The sequence below is a fragment of the Zeugodacus cucurbitae genome, chromosome 2, assembly GCF_028554725.1.
Source record: "Zeugodacus cucurbitae isolate PBARC_wt_2022May chromosome 2, idZeuCucr1.2, whole genome shotgun sequence".
Classification (NCBI taxonomy): Eukaryota; Metazoa; Arthropoda; class Insecta; order Diptera; family Tephritidae; genus Zeugodacus; species Zeugodacus cucurbitae.
The window spans coordinates 65,614,444-65,636,239 of NC_071667.1; the positions used below are offsets into that span (position 1 = coordinate 65,614,444).

Sequence of the window (21,796 nt, forward strand, 5' to 3'; positions counted from 1 at the left end):
TAAAAATTCAATACGTGCTTAAAGTCGATTTTTCCGTTATTTATTATTTTTAATACAGTAGCTACGACCTTGGCAAGTGCAATAACTCGAAAGAAGCAACAGCTCGGTCTGGGGTTTCTTTATTGTGGTTACAGAGAACGAGTAAATATGTTTATACTAAACTGCATAAACGACAGCAAAAAAAGATATTTCTGAATAAATACAAATAAAACCTACATTCGCTTTGAAAATGCGGTCCTGCGCATTCATATGATGCTCATACAATTCCGTTGTGCATATCGCATTCGTATCCAATATGTCGCCGTTTTCATCACGCACCACCATATCTAACCCCAGCAGACTGTTTCCTGTGTCGATTTGCGATGTGGCCATCAGCTTCACTTTACGCATCTCGTCCACAGGCAAATTGCCCGATATGAGCAATGCGCGATTGTTATTCAACTCGAACATTTTTGCGCGTATGGAATTAAAGTCGCAATGTGTGACCTGCAAATGAAATGAAATGAAACATAAATGATTTATATGAATTACAGCAACAACAATTATTATAGTAGAACGAGAGTGAAGGCTTAAATTAGCTTTTTTGGAAGGAAATTAATGTGTTTGTGTTTGAAAAATAACGGTTATACTCACCAAAAAATACTGTTTCAATATGGAACCCCATTCCAATAGAACTTTGGTGATTTCCTCAACGATCTCTGTACGTTTGATGCAATACTCACCATTGACGATTGTGTAATCGCACAGATGTATGTAGCTTTTCGGAAATATGCCGCGTTGTTCTTTATGCCTGCAAGAAGAAAACAATAACAAATATTTATTAAAGAAAAAAAATAAAGAAATGCGAATGGAAAAAATAACTGAAATTAAAAATAACTGCGTTAATAAATATGGAAGGAGGCAATTAATAAAGCGCGCAATGACAAGCATGGGAAGACAAGATTCGTTCGCAGTTTATGACCAAATAAATACAAACGCACACACATACATAAGGCATAATGAATGGTTCTTGTATTCATGTGGACATATGTTTGTCTGACATAAATTCATACATCGTGTGGCGCAATTCTTGATGGATTGCTAAGTAGAAAAAAATACGTGCAAATAAACGCCATAAAAACAAGAATCAACTAAACTATTAACCACAACAACAACAATGGCAGCAATAAAAGCGTCACAGACAAATGACAAATATGGGCACAAATTCTAACGAGTGTCATCGGCCAACTATATATTTAACTACATGCTGAACGAAAGGCGTTATAAGAAAGCCTGCCACAGACAAAAATGTTGTAGAAAATTGTGCTCTAACGACAGGAGGGGCAAACGACATAACAGATAACAATTATTAGATTGTTAGCTTATAGCTTGATGAAACCACTAAGTAGAGATCCGCCAGTAACTCGTTCGCGGCAATCAAGTACACACACAAACAAACATAAACATACGCATTTTGCAATGAATGACTGGCTTTCATGAAAAAAGGTAATTTTTTAATTATCGCATATGTATATCGGTATTTATTTTACTTTATTCGGTTCCCTGCAATTGTGGTTATAAGTTCGCTTTACTTTGAATTCGACGAGTTTGCGCGTAAAATGTGAAATTTACCAATGACTGTATGGTACTTTCGCAGAAAAAAAGTCTTAGGGTAATAAAATAAAATACACAACACACTTACATAGATATATAAGCACGTACTGGCGCACAAAAAGCGGTTCATTATTTTTTCACGCGCTAAGGTTACGGTCATTAACCGAAGAATTGTTTTTACATACTCCAAATGAAGCTGACCAAAACAAAAATGACTGGTCGAGTTGTTTAGGCGTTAGAGGTGCGAAGCGGTGTAGAAGAAAATAGAAAATATGTAATTCCAAATGCATTCGAAATACAAAGTATATTTTTTTGTTGTAACACTGCTGGGAGCATTTAAATGCGAGTAACCGAATTTTTGGACAAAAGCTTAAGTGTTTCGTATTTTCTTTTAAGACGAGTTTTGTTATGTATTTATGAATTCAGCTTCATTATGAGAACTTTTTTGGGCTTTTACAGAGCTTTACATTGCAGCTTATTCCATAAAAGCTCATTAAAAGTATATCAAAGCTGTATGGCTTCGATTGTTATTAATAATTGTCATTAAACTAATATTTTACAATTAATGATTATTAAACATATGGAGTTGGAATAATCCAAACAGTAAATTCTCTTAATTCACAGTAAAGCTATGATTTTGCAGCTTTTAATAAAAGTCACAACGTTCCATTTTGACTATTCGAAGTCATCCTAAATGTAGGCAATGTTATATACAGATATATGTTAGCAGTGTACTTTGCATAATGTTGTAGACCAATATTCAATCAAGGCAACAACCTCGGTACCCATTTTGGCCAAAAGTGTTTTAGATACCAGGGTGGCTGTCGAGAGAATTGCCAGGAACACGTGTTTACACTTCTCCTGGGTGCCAGGAGATAAAACGAGATTATGGACATTGCCAAGAACGGTGTACAACTGTCATCCGGAAACGCGACCGACATTGGCAAACCCATGCACTGACTATACGATGATCTGGACAGAAAAATCTTAACACGTTGGACAAATATACCGGGGTGTAAAACCTCTAAAGCCATGTGTAAAGCGATAGACTAGAAGTACACAAAACTCCTACTGTCACTCGATAGAAGGGACTTTATGAGTTTAGTGGCAGTACTTAGTGGCCACTGTCTGGTGGCAGCATACGCCTACAAAATGGGACATACGGATCGAAGTGTCTGCAGAGCAGGAGCAAGGTGCAAGAGAAACAGTGTATTGTCAAAGCAACGTCTTCCCCACTTGTGGGCCTCACAATATGAGAATCTGGAAGAGGTATCGAAAGTGACGCCCGCCTCATAACCTTTTAAAATAAAACAAAATCTGGCGATCCAACAATATTTCACTATAAAACCAAAACTGAGCCAAAGATATCGTACCCACAGTTTGAATCATGTAGGATCTAAACGAAGGCAATATTTTTTAATCCAAAATTAGGCCTTCCAGCCTTCGCAAACTTCCCAATAGTTATTAATTCCTGGACTAAACGAAGATTTTGATTTTCTTTCAATGTGTACTTTTAACTTTGAACCTGGAACTCAAACTATGGTTGTTAGTCCACTCAGATGCGATTTAGCGAACATTAAATAGATAACCAGGGGCTTCGGTGACGCCTACCTTTTTTCAATATGATATATGAAGAGCCTAATATCTCTTCTTATGCTTGTAAACGGAAAAAAATATGTAGCAATAATTATATAGCTCCACTAAACAGTACATATTTTATAGACAAGCTATGTTAGCCAAAAATTAGGTTATGTGGAATGAAGTACATACGAAATATGCTGCACTTAATTGTATTTTCGTCGACATATTATAGTCATGAAGCATAATGCAAATTTACGAGCCATAAAATATTTATTCATAACTTTGAAACACTTTAATTAGCATGTGAAAAAGTTTTAAGTTTTTTGAGGTTATATACCAATATAAGGTTTTGTAATCTCAAAAAAATAAATATAGAGAAATATTTAGGGTTCGGAAAATGTAGACTCTGAAATAATTACATAATAAATTATGATTTAACTGATATTAGACGAAAAATTCTTAAAAAAAAAATTAAAAAAAAAAATCATTACAACATTCGATTACAAAGATTTCCGTTATAACAAAAAACCACCATGAAATCGTAAAATAAAAAAATAAATAATTTTCCAAAGATAACTCTGTTTCCTGTTTTCCTAACCTCTAGAGCCATAAATGTTAAACAATTTATACCGATTCCGGTCAATGTTAGTAATCATATCGGTCAAGTCGTGAGAAAGACACACACAAAATTAAGAAATTCGTAGCACTTTCGCCCGATATTTCCTTATGAAGATGTTCAATCAATTTCCACATTTAAGCATTTCATTTTATTTATTTGTCTGACCCTTTCGACACGCTGCGAGTTGTTTTTTTTTTTGTTTTTTTATTTTATTATTTATTTTCTTTTATTATTTATGAGCATTTTGTTATTGTCATTCATTTTTTCACTTTTATTGAATCATATTGCTGTCATTTCCGAACCCAAAGCGGTGGTGGCGCACTTAATCACGCATTTCTGAGTGTGTGTGTGTGTATCTGTGTCTTTCAAGTGACTCTGTGTGTTGAGCACGGGTCAGTTGCGAGTATGAAAGAGGTCAGTGCTATGCGTTAATGGTGTATGAAGATGAAAATAAGAAAATATGAAAAATGAAATATAGAAAAAATGGAAAGACATAAAATAAATACAACAAACATATGGGCACATATTAGCACCAGCGCACACAAGTGTGACTTATAAACAATAGGAAGCGAAAGATTGAATTATGCCGAAGAGACAGCAACAACAACAACAACAGCGTAGGCATTCGAATTGTGCGCTGTCACTGCAGCAGAGTCCCAACACTAGAGCTGATGATAAGAATGTGCACTAAGTACACACACACATACATACATGCGCATGTTTCAAGTTTAAAATTGAATTTCTATGCTTAAAAGAACTACTGGCCAGTAGTAGTGGCCAACGCAGTGTTTATCAAGACTTAAGTGGAGATGGTTGCGGCGATGGAGAGGTCAGTGGGCATAAACGGCGGTTATAGATACACAATTGTACTTGTGTGTGTGTATGAGTGTAGATAAAACGCCGAGTAATGACAAACCCAGCTAAGAAGGAAACTGTAGATAACAGCCATATATATTTATATAAATATATGCACACACAACGCCACTCATTTATCATTTATGGTGTGAAATTGTTGTTTGTTTAAGTGTACGATTTGATAAAGAAAATCACAAATCAACATACAAGTAAAGAGAATCGAGCACAAAACAACGCACTGTAAACTAAAATTGAGAAATAGACGAGTGCTGATGGAAGGCAAGCAGGCCAGGCCAGGCAGGCAGAAGTAAATATCCGCGGCGGACAGGATGAAAGCCAGCAAATGTTTGCAAACGTCAAATGGTGATCGGTAATCAGTGATCGCTGCACGGCGATCGGTGCTTGGTCGATGCGTGTAAATATGCATGAGTGTCGGCGGGGAATATGGCGCCGCCCAGCGGGATTTTCACACCGCGCAACGCATGTCGAGGAATTCGAAAAATTGTGTTGCAATGCAAGGAGTCTTTCAAGCGATTTTTTCGCTGAAAAATCACGATTTTATTGTATGTATGTTTGTATACACTTGTGCAATATATGCATGTGTTCTTTGACTTGCGCGATTTGTGGTGATAAGCGGGACGAGTTGGAGAGGTATGGCACTCAATATGGCAGCAATTATTTACATACGTTCGTTTGTTTGTACCCATGTATGAGGGCTACTGCAAATACAGGAGTGCCAACATGTGTTTGCAGACGCAAACGGGAATGATGGAGTTGTTTGGGAGCTGTTATAAATACACGCTTTATGCATACTTAGAGCCATTTTAAGATGATTTACGATATTATTACAGGCGAAAATGTACACAATCGTACTAAATATACAAAAATCTGTGTGAACGGAAGCAGCTATTTGGCAATTTGTAATAAAAACTATTTATTTGGTGTATCAGCAGACAAATGTACATATTTACAGATAAGACACAATCTACATTTCAATAAAAATCTACAAATTGTTATTTGGAAACAAAGAAAAAGCTACAAAAGTACATATGAAGAAATAGCAAGATAATACGGCACAAATTGGTGTTGGACGTAAACATACTGTGAATGATAGTCTTTAGAAATTCAGTTTTTAATATAAAATGAAATAACTAAAAAAAATAAATAGAACCTTGAGACATGTATTTTCAAGACCCCACTTTTCTCGACTATTTAAGGCGACTTTGGCAAGTGCAACGCAACAAAAGCTGATATTAGACTCAGGGAAGTCGGTTCCATGAAGGGTTCCCAGCTGGGACATGATCTGCAAGCTCGACTGCATGCCTGAAAATATCGACCATTGCGTCGTGGCGCCCAGTCTCTGCGGCTCTTTCTCTGCTCACTTTCCCCCGAGGGACATGTGGAGGGAACGAAGCCGTTGGAGAAGAGACGTAGCTAGCATTTTCACGGATGCATCGAAAAATGCTGGTTGGAGGGGAAGTTTTCTGTAAAGAGCTCTTCACAAAACACAGTTTCAGGTTACCTGACCATTGTGTCTTCAAGCAGAGGTATCTACAATTAAGATAGCGGTAGATGAACTGCTCCGAAGTGTAGCCTCATTCAGGGAGGTGAGTATCCACTCCGATAGCAAAGCGGCAATTATGTCTCTGATCTCCCTGAATGTGTGCTTAAAGCTAGTTAAAGAGAGTCTTAGGTCATTATCGATAGCGTCAAGCTATTTCACTATCAGACTCGTCTGGGTGCCGGTTCACATCGCTAGGAACAGCAGAGCGGATGAGTTCACAAGAAACGGCGACCGTCGGGCTCTGTTGTCATCTTGTGCTTTAGAACTGGATCAAAGCATCTATCGTTTGTTGGCAACTAAAACCTGCTCGGTAGCGAGATCCTATTGGCCCAAAGTAGAATGTAAGCGGTCGGCGGAACTATGTGCACTTAAAAATTTTCACGTTGCGGCAATAGTGAGAATACTCCCTGGACACTGCGGATTGGACATACATGCGATGAGGCTAGGAATCCTCCGGACGCAAACTGTAATATCTGTATGGAGGACGGAATTTCTTCCTACACTGTTCAGCGTTCGCAAGACTGTAGTTAGAACATCTCGGTAGCTATACATGTGGCGAATCATGCGAACTTGCCGCATCATAAAATTTGTGACAGGCTCAAAGCGCTTCAGCGATGTGTAAGAATCTTCTTTGTGATCTATATTTAGGAGTATTTTGACATCAAAATGAACTGGCATTTTCAGCTGTCGCGACACTTGTCGCAAAGGTCGCCTTTGAATCTAACCTAACCTATCCTACTATCAACATTTCCTTCAGGGTAATTCAAAAGTATAAGTAGAAAGAAACACTTAAAAGTAGTGTAATTTTAAATTTGCTGGAAGACACAAAAATTGCGAACGTCTTTAAACGACTCGAGACATATTTACGCTAATGGATGAAATAATCGTTTAAAATTAATTTATCATGCCAGTTTGCACACATATTATTTATTTTCTCTTCTTTTTCTTTTCTTATTACTTAATTTTACTACATGAGGTTATTATTATTAACCATTTTCTAAATTAGTTAATTTCGCTTAAAAATTGCTTGAAATTCAAACTGAATGTATATTTTTGGTTGAGAGAGGAGTGACAAAAGGAAGCAATGTAATGTATTTGTCGCTACTTCTGAACCAAAGGAAATTAATATTAACCTTTATATGAAACAAGTGGTCTCACGGACCTCTCAAGATTTCATAGCGCAATCTCAGTTAGAATCTGTTAAGCTAATGTATTTTAGAAATCAGAAAAATCCAACTCACCTCTGCTTATAACCATAATACCAATGTGTTGTATCCTTCAGTATCACAACTGAATCACCTACATCCAGACTCAAACGATGTGGCTTATCTTCCTGATCGAAATTGCATTTTGCTAAAAAAAAAAGAGAGAAACGAAAAATTTAGGAAATTAGTTTTATTGCAATACAATATGTTTTTTGACACAAGCGTGTTAATTTTGGCAAATTCGCAAGTGAATGTTATTATTCACAGATTTTTTTCATATAACTAAGATCAAAGTGTAAGTAATTTGCGCGCAAGTGAAAAAAAGAAATAAAATAACTGAAAACTTACAATAATTACTTGCACTTGAAACACTTTAGAAAGAACTCGGAAAATTATGGAAATTAGCTGCTTCAATCGAGCTTGAAATACAAACAAATGACCGAGCAACCAAAGCGTTTTGCTGACACGTCGCTACTAAATAATTGCAAAGAAATCTTGCAGCTTGATCGGTCTGGCGGTTGCGAAACAGATTTCATATTTGCACACAAACGTGGTTTATGAGGTGGGGAAAACAATCATATTTATTTCATACAAAACTAAGTTAGTTAGTACGTGCAATGTATACATATGTATACTATATATTTGAAAAAACAAAAACCTGATGTGCAGCACTTAGTACGAGCGTTTAAGCTCGACAGCGTAAAGTGTGTGTATTGAGAGCAATGTGGGAAACTGAAAGCGCAACGAACGTGCGAATTTATTTGTGGGAGATTTTATAGTTTTTACCTTCACTTACTTACCTACTGTCGGTTTGAATACTCACACACACACACACACACCTATATACACACGTTTATGCTACTGAAAGTGATTTTTAAATTCGGTTATGCGCAATTGTCGAAATGGGGTGAAACTAATAGATTTGCTGATAAAAAATTATATTTTTTTGCAAAAAGGCGCACATTCATTCAAATGCGAACAGGGAACACGTGTGAGTGTTTACTTTTGAAATTGGAACATGCACAAATTACACGTACGAATACACATATGTATCATGTCATTTCCTGTGGCCACACATGGCGTGGGGTGTTAGGGTAGGGTACGAGTATCAATGAACTTGCAAGGTAATAAATTACTGTTAAAAAATAGTTGAAAAATTGTTTTTGTATTTCACCCACGTGAAAATATTATCATTCATGTAAACAACAAGTTGGCATAATCACGTTTGCTTCACGATATGTATGTGCATGCCTGAATTCGCACACCGAAACTAGGTGATGCATACAATTGGCCGGAAATCTAAATAATTTTAATGCGAATTAATATATTTATTTAAATTTCACGTTTATGCACGTGCTATTAATAAAAGGAAGGGTTTTTTACGCCATATTTAAAGTGTAGATTTATAAATAAATAAAAAAACCTAGCAAAAATTATAAATAATTTTTCAATAAATATATTTTATAGGAAATCAAGTCATTTGTGGCTCATATGACATACTATTTTTTGCAGAATTAACCATGAAATTTTATGAATTAATGTGTTTTGTGAAATGAAACCATTAAAGCTAAGCAGATATATATACATATCATTTTTTCAGGGAACATGTTTTTCAGATTAACTTATTTGGCTTTATTTTTGTACGTGTTACGAGACATGTTGCACAGAGTAATCGAGATATAGAATTATATATAAGTTATAATTATGATGAAATGATGAAATTCAGATATTTATCCAATCCGATCAATTGAATAAAGTGGAAATAATGCATCCAATTTGTGACCACTCTCATCTAAAATTGTTCGAATAATAACTATTGAGACTCTCCTATATCGAAAATGAAGACCAATTGTTCTTAACTCTGACTTTATACCAAAAAACATCGGTCATTCTGTCTCAGCTATCTTTATTAAATTTAAAGAACCCCTTTTCTGCTATTAAAGTGATGGAATGTTAAAATTTTTTAAAAATCGGTTCATTCGGTTCTTTCATATACCAAATAACATGATTTTGGAACTTCCGGTCGCTTATTTACCGTATTTATTGTTTAATAAGTGTAATGTTCTGATGATATTATGTGGATACGTTTTCTTGACCAGAATGTGGTTTAATTTTGAATATGCATGAAAATGATTCAGATCTTGATCTAGACTCCATATCCCAAATATGATGATCTTCGCCTGACTTTCCCTTATTTTTTTCCATTGGAATAATTTATATCGCACATATCGTAAGAAGGTTTACATCATTTGAAAACAACGCTAAAATGTTTGTCAGAGGATCGCCTAAGTATCGGAAAAGTAATAAATTCACCGATCTCAGCAACTTCTGAATTTTTGCTAGATTTTTTGGAGAGAACTGGGAACAGAACTTTATAAGTACGGTATGGCAATTAGAAATAACTTGGTGGAGGTGGACAGTATATTAAAACGAGTTTGTGTAATTTTTCTTGATATTTTCAAATGAAAACTGAAACACAGACCGGATTGAAACTCTTTAGTGTCTTCAATGGGACCCTGACACGAAGTTTGCAAAATTTGTTAAGCCGTACAAGTTCTTGAATGAACCACAGCTAACACCGGTCAACAAAAAAAAAATATTTTTTTTTTTGGGTTTCTGTTCTTATGCTTGGATTCCGATTCTAGACATTGAAAAACACTTAAATATTAATCTTTAGTTCTTTTCTTGGGCTGATATACATCGATAAGTATATTTTAATTTATTTCATAAATCAAAGATGGCAGCACTTTGATTAACCCGAAAGTAAACAGTATTATTATTTGTAAGAGGCACAGTAGTGAATGTTAACCTATTTATTATAACTGTAACAACAACATTAGAGCATTACTCAGTTAAAAAATGGCATCAAGTCAGTGTAAAAATGATGTTGATTCATTCTATTTTATTTGTGGTGAATTTATTAAAGTTAGAAGTAAAAAATTTGCTTTATCAACAAATTTGAAACTTTGCGAAGCCTATTTTAACCTAAAAGTCAGTAATCAAAATAATCTATAGTGAAATTATAGAAAAAATATAAAAATCAGTCATTTTTGCTTAAAAAAAAAATTGCTCTAATTTTACGAAAGCAAAATTTAACCGGAAAAAATGTTTCCTTATTTTTGTCATAGGAGAAACTAAAATTTAACATGTAGATGTCAGATCCAAAAATCGTGTTGACCGGTGTAATATACTAACCTATAAGGATTGGTATATGAAAAGTCAAAATAACTATAAATTCAAAAGCATAAATGATCAATAACACTTATATAAATAGGCGTGTCTAAGTAACCAGAGCGTGTTCCAAATTTCTATCAAGTTTAGGGATGTCAACTCGGCAATGTTTCTCAAAATTATTTGGAAAATATTTCCAGCACCTAAAAAACAATAACCTCTTTAAAAAAGCTTTGGTAAAAAATAAAAATTTTATTAAAAACTAATTGTTGCTACAATAACTGTTGGACAAAAACCTTCCACCACCTGAAACCTACTAATAATATAAACCACAAATCAATCAATGACCCGCTACCTCACTATCTAACGTTACGCCAGTAAACAAATGCCAACTAGTGAACCATTTAAAACTGGCGAAAACCGTTCGTAACCCACTTCAAAGTGGTTTCAATGGAAATTAAAGCAGAGCTTAACAACAACAACAAAAAATACAATTTACTTTCCCCTATTTTGTAAAATTGCTTTTTCTCTATGCCATTGTACGCAAGCGTCTTCAACTGCACAAATCACATTCGCAGACAAATGCCAGTGAAAATATTTTAATTTATGCAAAATAAAAAAGAAAGAAAAGAAAATAAAAGAGCGCGCCAGCAAACGTCAGACAGTAGCCAGTGGCTGGTGGCGGCCGGTGCCCAATGGCTGAAGGCTGTTAATCAACAAGCCAAATAGCAACTAGCATAGCTGGCCGGAGTTCACCGGCTGGCTAGTTATTAACATATCTGCTCTTTATGCACTTACTTCCATGTAGTATAACTTAATTTGCGCACACTTAACTGCGAACACACACACACACGCCTACAAAATATACCAAGAAAGTTATAAGTGTGTGTGTGTGTGTGTGGCTTTGCAATCAATTATGGACCAAAGCGAGCATACGCTTCGATATATCTGTATGGCGGTGTTTGAGTGTGTATTCCCGAAACCACACGCTAAGCGTTGGCTGCTACTGCTTGTACTCCACTTCAGCGTCCAATGACCGAAAATCTACGAAACCAACAATAGATGAAGCGAGCTGAAATTTTATAGTATTATCATATATGTATGTGTGCGTGTATGTATATATGTATTTGTTGTGCATGTGATGCTCATAAAATGCCGTACAACATTGGGAGGCGACCTCCACTGCAACGCGGACAGCAACAACAATAATAACAAAAGTGTTTTAGGAATGCAACAAGTGCAACGTACAATGCTCCCTTCTGCTGTAACAGTGGAGTTGAGGGTGAGGGGTGTGTAAACAATATAAGTACATATATACATAAGCGCACATTTTAATGCATCTAGTATGTATGTATATATATTTACATACGTATTAAAATACCGGCATTAAATTGCCAATCAACACTAAATGACACACTCGTGGCAATGGACACTCCACTCACGAACTCACTTGCTGCCGACGCTGCTGTGTGGGGTGTGGTAATTGCAACGGTGGCAGGCAGGCGCAATGAGCAACTGGTGCGGCTTACTACTGTTGTGCTATGCTATTCGAAGCGGTGCTAGTAGCGACATCACCGCCAGATCAATTGCAAACGGCGCTGAAGCATGTCAAATATGCGCTGACAAAATAATCACAAGCATTTGGCGGTTAGACATGTGAGGCTATACATATACATACATACTCGTACTATATAAAATATATATGTATATGTATATGTCTATAAACGTTAATATTAATAGCATTCATTTTAGCGTTCCACTATCGCCGACACAACAATCGAAAAACAATAAAAGTTCAAATGGCAATTGACGGAAATTTGTTAAACGCCATTTATGTACAACAAAAATTAGCAATAAATTGAAAATTTCGAAATTACAACAACTATCATGCTTACATATGTACATACATATGTACTTAGAAATGTGTGCATGTAAGCCACAAATTGTTTTTCATAAGCTTTTGTAAATGATCCCATCACCTCTCATTAAAAAAAAAAAACTGATTAGATTGATACGCGCTCTAAGTGCAGCGCTCAGACATATAATCAGATTATTAGAAAATTTTGAAATTTTATATTTTTAGTTTGAGTCAAACTCTAATCAATAAATAGCTGTAAAAATATATTTTCATTATGATGTTCGAGGTCTGTATCTTCGACAAATTTTCACCTTTCCAAAGGAAAGTCGACCTTTTTTCGATTGAGTATAATTCAAAGGCAATATGATACCGAACTCTTTCGAGATGAAACTATAGTTTTCTTAACTGAGTAAAGTAAATTTCGTCAAACAGCTCAACTCAACCTCAACGTTTGTTTTTTATAAATCCCAGAATGGGATTATTCTTGGCAGCCATGTTAATTTAGTTATTCAGTAATATCTCAGTGATGTTTCGGATATGACACAAAATAAGCTATATTAACAATTTCGAGGTAAACACTATTTTCCTAGATTAAACAACAAGATCCAAAGGACCTAAGAGTTTATCGATAGTGATCATAAATAATATTGGACTTACGCTGGTTGAACATCGAAATATTTTGGCGAAACCCAATATATTTATTAACTTATAATTTTAGGCATGTTGTATGCAGAATAAGAGGATTTCGACATGAGAACTAACGAACAAACTTAATGATCGCTCAAAGTCTCTGTTGTGTTCTTAATTATTGATAAGCAATTACGAATTTTGACGGTTCCTTAGTGTCTCAGCCAAACCGCAATCAATCGCTAAACTTTAGTGCCGCTACAAAATTGAAAGCAAATTTAATTTCTGAGTGAAAGCAAACTAATCGCAAATTTAATGTTCGAAAGTAAAAGGTGTGAGAGTATGAAGGTTGTGGAAACTATAAAAAATTCAGATGACAATCTATAGTATTTAGTATTTGAACATAATTTCAGGCACGATTTCCAGCATAATAGACCTTATCTCAAATAATGCACCAATAAGCCATTGCATTACACAGATTGAACTCAATTCCCAATCGGCAACCATAGAGAACTTTTAAGATTTAAGTCGTATTTGGGTTCGGTCTTCACTTTCAAAATAATATGGACAAAATATGCCTTGCATATATAAACCACACCTGACAGTAAGTTTTTTCTTTTTCAAGTTCTCGTAAATTTCGTATTTCAAAAGCAAAAATATAAACTTTTTTGACTGCTATCCATCTAGAAAATCATTTTTTTAATTACAAAAAAATTTATAAGGTGTTAGGGGTAGTCAGGATTTTCTAAAAATATTTTTTTTTTTGCATTTCCATTAAGTGTAATATCTTAAAAATTTTCTCTACAAATTTGAAGTTAATTCGCCTACAGCTTTTAGAATACATAATAATTCTGATCGAAGCTTTTAACTGTCGATTTTTTCCTAAAAATCTAGAAAAAAATCTGAGGCCGCCATTTTGTTAATTAAAAAAAAAAAAGATTCGATCAGTCCCAGTATTATCTATTTTTATACTCTCGCAACAAAGTTGCTACGAGTTGCTAATAGTTTTGTCCACATAACGGTTGGTTGTAAGTCCTAAAACTAAACGAGTTAGATATAGGGTTATATATATCAAAATGATCAGGGTGACGAGAAAGGTTCAAATCCGGCTGTCTGTCTGTCCGTCCGTCCGTGCAAGCTGTAACTTGAGTAAAAATTGAGATATCTTAATGAAACTTGGAACACGTGTTCCTTGGCACCATAAGAAGATTAAGTTCGAAAATGGGCGTAATCGGACCACTGCCCGCCCACAAAATGGCGAAAACCGAAAACACTTAAAGTGCCATAACTAAGCTATAAATAAAGCTATGGAAGTAAAATTTGGTATGAAGGATCGCACTAGGAAGGGGCATATGTGGATGTAATATTTTTGGGGAAGTGGGCGTGGCCCCTCAATAACGAAAAACGCCAGAAACACTAAATTTCACATAAGAAATGGCAGATGGAAGCTGCACTCAGATTTTTTTACAAACTGGAAAATGGGCGTGGCGTCACCCACTTATGGGTCAAAAACCATATCTCAAGAACTACTCCACCGATTTCAATGAAATTTGGTTTGTAATAGTTTCCTTACATCCCAAAGATATGTTGTGAAAATAGGCCAAATCGCTTCACAACCACGCCTACTTCCTATATACCAGAACTTTGAAGACGATCTGAATCGTTTACTTTACAATATATAAAGTAAGCATTAGTGAAGATATCGGTGCAGAACTTTGCACAAATGCTACGTTTATAGTGTGGAAGCCCCATTCTAAAAATCGACAAAATTGGACCATATGTTTTCAAGGCCCCATATATCGAACATGAGGACTTCGGTGCTTCTAACCTAATATTATGGTTTCCAACTTTCAATGGACTTTATACAATATATATGACGAATATGTGGGTGAAATTGTGTATTATATAATATTAATAAGTTAAATAAATAAATTGCGAGAGTATAAAATGTTCGGTTGCACCCGAACTTAGCCCTTCCTTACTTGTTAAAACCAATTTTCTTATCCGATTGATTTAAATGAATCTCCAAGAACTTATGATTGTCACCACAAGTACATTTTTTCTGGACTGGGTCAACATAAACAGCTATAACTTTGGAAAAAATATATATTTTTTTTTCAAATTTTCTTGACTTCAAGTCAAAACATTGTGTGCCATATTATTACTTTTGTAAAATAACATTATTTAATAACACAAAAGATTACTGAAAATTCTCATTTTTTCGTGTCTCTGCCTACCCCTAACCCCTTAAAGCAACGCGCACTTCACCTAACCTCAATCAATTACGTATTATGTTAAATTTGGCAAGCGAGAGTAGAAATAGTAAGTCTGTTCAGTAAATCGATGTTTATGTATAAAATTATATGCATTATTGGGCAATTTAAAAGCAAAATAGAATGCTATAAAAATGTTTATTATTTAAATATATTTATTATTTATTATTTATTATTTAAACATTTTCATATTAACTTGTTGCTATAATTAGCAAAAACAAAAACCACAGCATGTATATTTATGAAAATTTATAAACTTGGAAATACACTAACCATAAGTAGCTGTACTTGGCGAACGTGCAATTATATGTGTAAGTATGTAAGCAATTGCGATTATTTACAATATTTATATTTATGCACAAACAAACATACGTACATGAGTAGTGTATGTAAATCACATATGTACTTATAAACATATTTACAAGTTATTAGCAAAGGCAAATTACATTAATTGGGCAGGCGCTATTTCCAGCACAGCGTTTACGCAAACACCCCACAACAAGCCAACAACAACCCACAGCTGAGATATAAACTTGAAGAAAACAAAATACACAGCGAAAAAAAGCGTTCAATCAATTTCTTGGAAGCACCAACGCAAAGCGATGACTCACCCACAAACAGCAACAGTGTTAAGACGCCGAACGAAATGCTATACTCACACATACAGACATACAAAGGTGTTACTGTGTGTTTCAGCATGTTTGTATAGTGAAGTGAGTAAGTGGGCAATCAGCCGTGAAAAGAAAAAAAAAACAATTATAATAAATATTTAAATTAGAATAGAAATTAACGGACTGTAGAGCAAGTTATTAACGAGAGAGTGAGGGGCACATGAATGACGTCTAGTCTACAGGTGAAGGCATGCAAATTAGCCGGACAACAACAAGTCTTCTTTAAACAGCCGTGTAAATAGGCTGAGCGCCGCGCTTGCCTTCGCACATATTTACATATTTAAACGAAAACAATAAAACAAAATCGAAACAAATTAAAATAAACACAAGAGAAATAGAGAGAGAGATATTAGCATAGAATAAGCAGCTTTAAGTGGAGATCTTGAAATTTCCACATAGTCACTAGGCTGACGCGACTAACCAGTGGCCGGAAGTCATAAGTAATGACGTTGAGAGTGCGCGTGTTGAGCGACAGCCGGCAAACACAGAAGCCAATACTCGGAACACACACACATACATACATACAAACAATCATAATTCAAGTGCTGATGCAGGGCACACAGGTAAGGAATAAAGGAAGGTGCGGCGCAAGACTTACATGCATACATATCTACACACACGTTAAGTACTTAAGGCTTGATGGTCATGGCTGAATGGCAACGAGGCACTAAATTTCCTTTTATGAATACATAAATATGTAGGTAAGTATGGGAAATATAAAATTCAATGCCACAAAATTTAGTCAAAAGTGAGTGTGCGCTGACAGCAACAACGGAAATGCAACAGGAGATAGTGCCAGCGTATGGATGGCGGAAGAAGTAGAAATTTATGAAAAAGATAGGTGTGTTGGCATGGATGTATGTCCGTGTGTATTTACAAAGGAAGCGTGCTTTATGAGCAATTATGCAGAAATGGCAAACAAATCGTAAAACAAAAAGGGACAACACTTAAAGCATAAACACTCATGCAGTTGAAATATATACACACATATGTACATAGTAACAAACAAACATTTCTTTCAAAGATAGATTAAAATAATTCAACAAAACCGTCAACAAAAGTCTCGACTAATGTAACAAAAACACTAACAACAACAACAATAATGACAACATGAAATCTGCACCCACATCAAATATTGTTGTTGTTGTTGTTGCCATTATTTTGTTAACAACACCAGTATTGTATGAGAAGCGTGGCTGCGCTGAATAACTTGCGGAAGAAATGCCAGCAGCTTCCTGTGTTTGTTGTAGTGTGTGCTTGACTCGCACAAAAAGTTACAAAAATTAAAAAGTAGCACGATTTTGTAAATAAAAAAGCGCCACAAATTTCAAGCGAGTATGTATATATGTACTTCACTATATCTCCGCGTTGAGTTTGCGCTCACTCAAGTGCTGACAAATGCAAATACGACGAGGATTATATCATCCAACACGCCGGAGTAGCACGCTCTGACAAAAATTAAGTATAATAAATATAAACAGACATATGTATATATGTGTGTGTGAGTGTGTGTATTCGCTACTGCATACTTTCACATTAGCTTTTACCTTGGATGTGCAGCATTTGTTTGTTGTTGTGTCACAGTGAGCCGCAGCGACTTAACAAAACACAGTAAAATAGTAAATGTAAAGCTTAAAGAAATTTATTTAAATATCAAAAAAGCATCAAAACAAGATTTATTTACTACTTTTTGTTGAAACAATGTTTTACCCAAGGAAAGCTTAAAAATCCTATGTGATTTCATAGAATAAACAAAATACATACCTATGTACATATCTTAAATAAATATTCAAAAAATGAGGTAATACCTTCAAAATTTGCAATTAGTAATATTATACGCGCCCTTTTACATGCATGCCTGACGATTGGAATCTCAGTGTGCTCTGCCCAATCCATAAAAAGGGAGATCCCACAATCTGCGCCAATTACCGTGGGATCAGCCTCCTAAATATCGCATACAAGGTTCTATCGAGCGTATTGTGTGAAAGACTAAAGCCCACCGTCAACAAACTGATTGGACCTTATCAGTGTGGCTTTAGACCTGGAAAATCGACAACTGACCAGATATTCACCATGCGCCAAATCTTGGAAAAGACCCGAGAAAAGAGGATCGACACACACCACCTTTTTGTCGATTTTAAAGCTGCTTTCGACAGCACGAAAAGGAGTTGCCTTTACGCCGCGATGTCTGAATTTGGTATCCCCGCAAAACTAATACGGCTGTGTAAATTGACGTTGAGCAACACCAAAAGCTCCGTCATGATTGGGAAGGACCTCTCCGAGCCGTTCGATACCAAACGAGGTTTCTGACAAGGTGACTCACTATCGTGCGACTTCTTTAACCTGATGCTGGAAAAAATTATAAGAGCTGCAGAGCTAAACCGAGAAGGTACAATCTTCTACAAGAGTGTACAGCTCCTGGCGTACGCCGATGATATTGATATCATCGGAAGCAACAACCGCGCCGTTTGTTCTGCTTTTTCCCGCATGGATAAGGAGGCGAAGCGAATGGGTCTGGAGGTGAATGAGGACAAGACGAAATATCTCCTGTCATCAAACAAACAGTCGGCGCATTCGCGTCTTGGCTCCCACGTCACTGTTGACAGTCATAACTTCGAGGTCGTAGATAATTTCGTATACCTGGGAACCAGCATCAACAACACGAACAATGTCAGCCTCGAAATCCAGCGCAGAATAACTCTTGCCAACAGGTGCTACTTTGGACTGAGTAGGCAATTGAACAGTAAAGTCCTCTCTCGACGAACCAAAATCAAGCTCTACAAGTCGCTTATCATTCCCGTCCTGCTTTACGGTGCAGAAGCTTGGACGATGTCAACATCAGATGAGACGACACTAGGAGTTTTCGAGAGGAAAATTTTGCGCAAGATTTATGGTCCTCAGAACATTGGCAACGGCGAATACCGCAGACGATGGAACGATGAGCTGTACGAGTTATACGACGACATTGACATAGTTCAGCGAATAAAAAGACAGCGGCTACGCTGGCTAGGTCATGTTGTCCGAATGGACGAAAACACTCCAGCCCTGAAAGTGTTCGATGCAGTACCCGCCGGAGGAAGCCGAGGAAGGGGAAGGCCTCCACTCCGTTGGAGGGACCAGGTGGAGAGCGACCTGGTTACACTTGGGATCTCCAACTGGCGCCGAACTGCGAAGGAGAGAGACAGGTGGCGCACTATCGTCGATTCGGCTATAACCGGCTAAACGGTTGCAACGCCAATCACATACATACATACTCGCCCTTTTAACTAGATATCAAATTTATCAATTATTTAAGGGATGGGTAGGGTTTCAGCGTAAAAAAAACCTTTTTTTGTGATTTTGTATCACAAATATCGAATAAGCCATTTTATTCAAACCTTCTATACATTATTTAGCATAGTTTTGACTATTCTGTACATTTTTAATGCAAAAATATTAAACCATTAGCCCGTGACAGAGCTTCCCCTAGGACTTCTTGAAAAAAAAAAACAATTTGCGGTGTTCACTGTAACTCGGCCGAAAATTATCCGAAAATGAAAAATCATTAAATTTTAAACAAATCTTCCTCCCAACGTCCTCCGATTATTTTTTTTTTAATTTAAAAATTTTTGGCGGCCATCTAAAGTGTGAACCGTTATTTTCGACTAAAATTTCCGCCATTTTCAGGGTGGGACGTACGGTACTAAACGTAGGATAGTTCAAAGTTTGAAATGAATCGGTCGAGTAGTTTTCAAATGACAGTGAACACGGACTTCGAAAAAGTAGTTTTGAGAAAAACGCGTTTAAAGCCGTAGCTGTTAGAGCTTTAAAGGCCCCGAGACTAATTAAACAATAACTTCAAGAATATTGCTTAGATCGGATTAAATTTTTGAGGACATATTCTTGAAATGATAAACTATAAGATAAAACAAAAAAAATCGATTTTTCGAAAGTGAAAACCCTTAGCCCGCCCTTAAGTCGATAAAATTTCATCATAAGGGGTTCGGGATAGTCGGGATTTTCTAAAAATCCATTTGCATTTCCATTAAGTGTAATATCTTAAAAATATTCTCTGAAAATTTGAAGTTGATCCGATAATAACTTTTCGAGTTATACGACAAATAACAAAGAGCGCGCGGGCACTCCAAAACGCTCGGGTGAAACTTTAAATGCGTTTTTCTCAAAACTATGTTTTTTGAATTGGTGAAAACTGTAACTCGAAAACCGCTCAGTTAATTTTAATGAAATTTATACAGCTTTTAAAATACATAATAATGCTTGGCCTGATCGAAGCGTTTTTTTCAAAATTTCGATTTTTAAGACCAATTAATTGATTATTACCCGAAAATCGAGAAAAAATTTCCTGATGACGCCATTTTGTTAATTTTGAAATAAAAACAAGCTTCGACCAGGCTTAGGATTATATATTTATAAAACTATTTTGTTTTATCCGATGTATTTTAGATAAATATCCAAGTACTTATGAGTGTCACCACAAGCACTTAGAACTGGGTCAACACAAACAGCTATAACTTCGAAAATTAAAATTTTTTTTCGTTAAAATTTTCATGACTCAAGTCAAAACAGTGTATAAAAATGCCATATTATTATTTTTGTTAGATTACATGATTTAATAACAAAAAAAAAATACCAAAAATTCTAATTTTTCGTGTGTCTGACTACCTCCTACCCCACTCCTTAAGCAATATAAGATAAACGAAAGACGATCAAAGCACTCCTCGTTAATGGAACTAATTCGGTTGATTGGACCCAATCGAAATTTTAAGATTATCGAAACTCGAAACACCTGTTCTGATGATAGATTACTTAGACGTTTTCAAAAGAAATTAACTTAAGGTTCCAAAGATTACCTCAGCCAAAATTGATTGTATTAATTCAAGAATAAATCAATACTAAAGATTTCAATATAAACAGAATAAATTAAAATATGAAATAGATTTCAAATATATAAACAAAATTGAAGTCCATTTGGGAATTCCTTTAAAAAAATAGTTTTAAAGAAAATTCCAATCTTCCATTGCAGCAATTTCCATACTTTGTCATCAGAAGCACACTGTGCGCCTGCGTGGCTACCTTGTGGACACCAAATGAAACAACATGTGCCCCAAAATGTCGCATAGATATGCATACAAATGCGCGTGTCTGATGCCAGTACATGTAAATATGTAAAGCTGCATGTTCACAGACTATACATACCTTATACATAAAAACAAACAACAATACATATAACCAAATGCAACTACAATGTGGCACTTAACAATAAGACTAAAACAATGACGGGCTAATAAAAAATAAATAAACAGAAAAACTACTGACATAAAAAGCATACGGGTACATAATACATATAGACAGATGTATGTGTTAACAAAGAAATGCGCTAAAGGCAAAAAAATTTAAAAATAAAAAAAAAATAAAAAAAAGTAAATGAAACAAAGCAAAAACTTGAGATAAAAATGCAAACAACAAACGCTAAATATCACACACAAACACACACGTGCATGAATATATGAACGTGAGTAGTCATAAGATTCATATGATTCGTCATCATCAGCGCAGTCGCTGGATGAGTTGGACAGCTAGCGAGCGAACGAGTGATGTTATATGAGCAGCAGGAAAGCCGATACATGTTTACATCATTTGTGTAAATTTCAAGGCATTCCAAAGTCACAAGTCAGTTAGAGAGTTGCCATAACTGTATTTACATACATACATACATACACATATGGCTGTCCGTCTGTCTATTGTTTTTTTGTCAAAAAAGTTTACTTTTGTTTTTATT

At 35.6% G+C, this 21,796-nt stretch overlaps 1 protein-coding gene across 8 annotated transcripts in view; it reads right to left on the reverse strand.

The window, feature by feature from the left end:
- LOC105218959 (dedicator of cytokinesis protein 1) overlaps positions 1-21,796 on the reverse strand; it is a 54,761-nt gene that overhangs the window by 18,516 nt on the left and 14,449 nt on the right. For all 8 annotated transcript variants that reach the window (XM_054225225.1, XM_054225224.1, XM_054225223.1 and 5 more), the window contains 3 exons: positions 7,454-7,565; positions 634-790; positions 217-486 (listed from right to left, as the gene is read on the reverse strand). In XM_054225225.1, coding sequence (XP_054081200.1) covers positions 217-486; positions 634-790; positions 7,454-7,565 — 539 coding nt within the window. The remainder of the gene's footprint in view (positions 1-216; positions 487-633; positions 791-7,453; positions 7,566-21,796) is intronic.